Source organism: Aplysia californica, unplaced genomic scaffold (genome assembly GCF_000002075.1).
Source record: "Aplysia californica isolate F4 #8 unplaced genomic scaffold, AplCal3.0 scaffold00510, whole genome shotgun sequence".
Classification (NCBI taxonomy): Eukaryota; Metazoa; Mollusca; class Gastropoda; order Aplysiida; family Aplysiidae; genus Aplysia; species Aplysia californica.
This window is the reverse complement of record NW_004797780.1, coordinates 69348-73219: the sequence shown is the minus strand read 5'-3', so window position 1 is coordinate 73219 and position 3872 is coordinate 69348. Positions and strand designations below refer to the sequence as shown.

The window sequence follows — 3872 nt, the reverse complement described above, 5'->3', positions numbered from 1 at the left end:
GAGAGAGAGAGAGAGAGAGAGAGAGAGAGAGAGAGAGACAGAGAGAGAGAGAGACAGACAGACAGACAGACAGAGACAGACTGACAGACAGACACACGGATACAATATAGTATTAACCAAAGCCGTCTGTAAAATTTTAAAAAACAACGACAACCGGATATTAACCTACTTTTTCTGTAAACCATAACAAACAAGATAGAATTAGAGGCCCAAACATCCGCGTACTGTCAACACAACTTAGGGCATGGCACTTCACTTTGCATCGAGAAACACACATGTCAGAAGTGACGTACGTGGCAGTTGTATTACGTGTGTTTACGTGTGGTTATGATGTAGTGTTCTCGTGGTGAACGCATCTAAAGTGATACAAAGTAGATTTTCTACCTGTAAGGACTGTGTTCCATCTTGTTCTCGTATTCTTTGAAGCTGGTAAGATACGTTATATTTTTTCCAGAGAGTTTGTTTTTGTGAGTGTTTTACGGCACTTGCAACACAATAAGGTCATATAGTATTAGAGCTGTTACAAGAGAGCCACAAACACAAAAAAAGAGGGAGGAGAGATAAGGACGACAGATGTTTGATAGGAAAGAAGGAGCAGACCACACCAGAGCACCCGCCAACCACCCACATAGAGAGTTTGCGACATCTGGGTAGAATGGCATGCGTGCTTTGAGGCCACGTGCCTCCTCTTCGAAAGGGAAGACTGACATACAGTTTTCAAATTCCGTTATGCACAGGCTTGGCAATTACTTAATGACATTATACATGACTTTGGGGGGCCTTGTACGTTTTTCAGGTTGTCTGGTGTAGCCTACTTTAAATCTGCGTGCAGGGAAAATTGTACGCTCTAGAGTATCATGACCCCTTGTATAACGTTATCTTAGTACGGACATTATTTTGTTATTTACAAAGGTACATAGTGTTTCTTTTCACAAACTAAAAACAGTTTAAGTGGCTTCAACCTGTTAGAGGTTTTAAAAAAAACATAATTATTGATTATAAGCGAGATATCCTGTTTTTTAAAAAAATATATGACTCGCCAAAACACCGACATTTCCTGCCGAATGGCTCATTTGAAAGACTTGACAGTTATTAACTCTTTAACCTAGGACAGGTGCGCCTATTCAAAGTTATTGCTTGCAGAGCATAAGTAAATCCAGTAAATTACTTTTGCATAGATAAAGATACAATTGAACTTGGAAGTACCAATATTCCGTTTTATCATTCACATGTGTGTCTTCCTGGCATTCAAGCACTTAGTTGGTTTTATGAGTGTTATATTTTTTAGCGTTTGTCTCAGAGTATCTGCTTACAGCATTGTCAGTGAAGTCTTTTTAGTGATGCATTTGCCTTGTGTGATCTATTTTTGTCTACATTACGTGTAGAGCAGCAGCGTCCTTACCACGCATGCAAATGAAATCAAAATGAATTTTCTTTTAAAAAGATAGCTATTTGGACATACTTTATTTTCTTCTGAGGTACTTCCGAAAAAAAAGCCTATTTAGACTTCCTTTGGGTGGGAGGTGTGGGCGTTCCGTTAGCTCCGTTGGTATCATGCTGGACTACGTAGCGGAAGGCCCTGATTCGAGTCCCGTTCTTGAACTTGAGTAATTTTCTTAAGTCTTCAAGGCTCTCAACCCATTTGCCTCGGTCCTCTCAGATTCGGACTTAAGGTTCCGAGGTCCCTCCTCTTAAATGGCCGTAGTGTTGATAGGGGTGTTAAACCCTACACTTACTTTTTACTAGACTCCTTGTAGTACGGACAGGCCTTGTCTCAAGCATTTGTGCTGTACGAACACAAAAATGTGGCTATTTTACCAGGACTGCATACTAAGAAATGTAATTCAAAATACTGGGGTATGCTGGTCCAGAAATGAAAAAAAAAGGTCGGTGAGGTTGAAAGAAAACAAAAGCTCCCTACTTCAAACTTTTAGGGGAAAAAGTCAACCCAACCCACCCAAACCCAAATGTGACCTTCAACTTACCACCCATCTTCCCCTGGTCCAGAAATAGAAAAAAGGGTGGATAAGGTTGATAGACAATAAAAGGTCTTCACTTCTAACGTACTCCTTTCTTGGGAAAAAATGTCAACCCACCCAAGCCCTAATGTGGTTTTCCTAATTACTGTCCTTCTTCTTCCCCTATTGAAGATATGGAATAACACATTCCAATGCACAGTACGTAAAGACAGTTCAGTACAAGAAACTTGCTTACCACATGTTTCTAAAGTCGATGTTGTTTTGCTTTTCGTGGCTGCAGATCTTTCTCCATCACATATCTTTTCGATGTGGGGACATGCCTGTAAATAAGTTATAATTTACTGTCCAGTCCTCCCATCGAAAAGATTATGACGAAGAGAGATATTATGTGGCCACGGAAAAACAAACAAACAACAAAAATCGATTTAAAAAAATGTGGCGTACGGGTTTCTTGTACTGAACCTTCGATAAGTAAAAAGTGTTATCAAAGGTGTCATTTTTTCTCCCTTGATTGTTTCATCTGCTTTCAGAGGAGACCACGTGACAATGTTTGCCATGTCAGCCCAGGCCTGCCTTGGGGGTGTTGTCCTTTCTCTGCTCCTGACCCTGAGTCATGGCCTACCTGCGACGTCGAAAAAGCCAAAGGTCATCCTGGTCTCTATGGACGGTTTTCGTCATGACTACCTGACCAAAGGCAATACGCCAAACTTTGAAGACATGTTGAGTGCAGGGGTCACCATGCCTTATGTGAACAATACTTTTGTGACCTTGACCTTCCCGAGTCACTACAGCATAGCCACAGGTGAGTTGCTGATCTTTGAAATAGATTTAATTTTAATGCTTAGGCTAATCACCCCCCACTGAAAGGTTATTGTTATTTTAGAGGTGGGACCTCTGAATGTGACGTCAATTTCCGATCGCTCAGGACCAAGTAAGCACGTACGTGTGAGGGGTGGGGGAGATGGGGTGGGGATATGTGATTATTAATGAATTGAACCAGGGTAATCCGTATTATAGTCTACATGCTACCAACTGAGCACAAACATTTATTAAAAGAAAAACCTATCTGAGTTTGTGTACTTTTCTGAGATAGATTAAAACATAAGGAACTTTAAAAATGGCAGCGTGCTTTTTCCAACGCTGTGGCTTTAGTTTTAGAGTTACATGACCTCTGCTACAAACTTCTAGATTGAAAATGGCCTCATACCTTATCAAGTTTAGGTGAAATCAGTCATACCACGGAAGGGTCTTGATTGCATCTTGGGCTATTTAAAGTCAGTCAATTAAAAAAAAAACCGCCTGTATGCTATTCTGATTCAATCCCAGAGTAGGAAATAGCGGCTCAGATTTTTATGGTCTGGGCTCCGAGTCGTTAAAAAAAGCAGCACCGTCAAGTGATTTGTAAAAATCAGAAGCGTGGTCAACGGTCTTTTCGAAATAATTAAAATCTGGATTTCAAGATTTGTACATGCGAACAAATGGGCTGTTCAGACGTCGTAATTTAGCTGAAATCGAAAGGTCTCTGCTTCGCATTACAATATTTTTCAATATTAGAAATTTCGATACAACTGAAAGCGGAGGGTTAAAATAGAGGGGGAAAGAGGTACCGTGAAATGGACGAACATTTGATAGGACAACAAGGTTCAAATCAGCCTTTGTTCTTGACTGACTCTGTGATATAAAACGTGCCCGCTGTATAAAAGGTTGCTGGAACACCTTGGGTTGTAAAAACAGTTCTCAAAAGTTCATTGAGTAAGATTATGAGACCCCCTGTTTTCGAACTTAACTCCTGTAATCCTGAAGCGTTTTCTGCTGTTCCCAGTCATTGTGCGCATGTCAGATGAGAGAGAGAGAGAGAGAGAGAGAGAGAGAGAGAGAGAGAGAGAGAGAGAG

The 3872-nt window shown here is 40.7% G+C and overlaps 1 protein-coding gene across 1 annotated transcript in view; it reads left to right on the top strand.

Moving 5' to 3' along the window:
* Window positions 1-260: 260 nt before the first annotated feature.
* Window positions 261-3872, top strand: part of LOC101863210 (ectonucleotide pyrophosphatase/phosphodiesterase family member 5) — a gene marked incomplete in the record, with an annotated part of 16289 nt that continues 12677 nt past the window's right edge. The window contains 2 exon segments of the mRNA XM_013086832.2: window positions 261-289; window positions 2510-2781. Of these exon segments, the coding sequence (XP_012942286.1) occupies window positions 276-289; window positions 2510-2781 (286 nt within the window).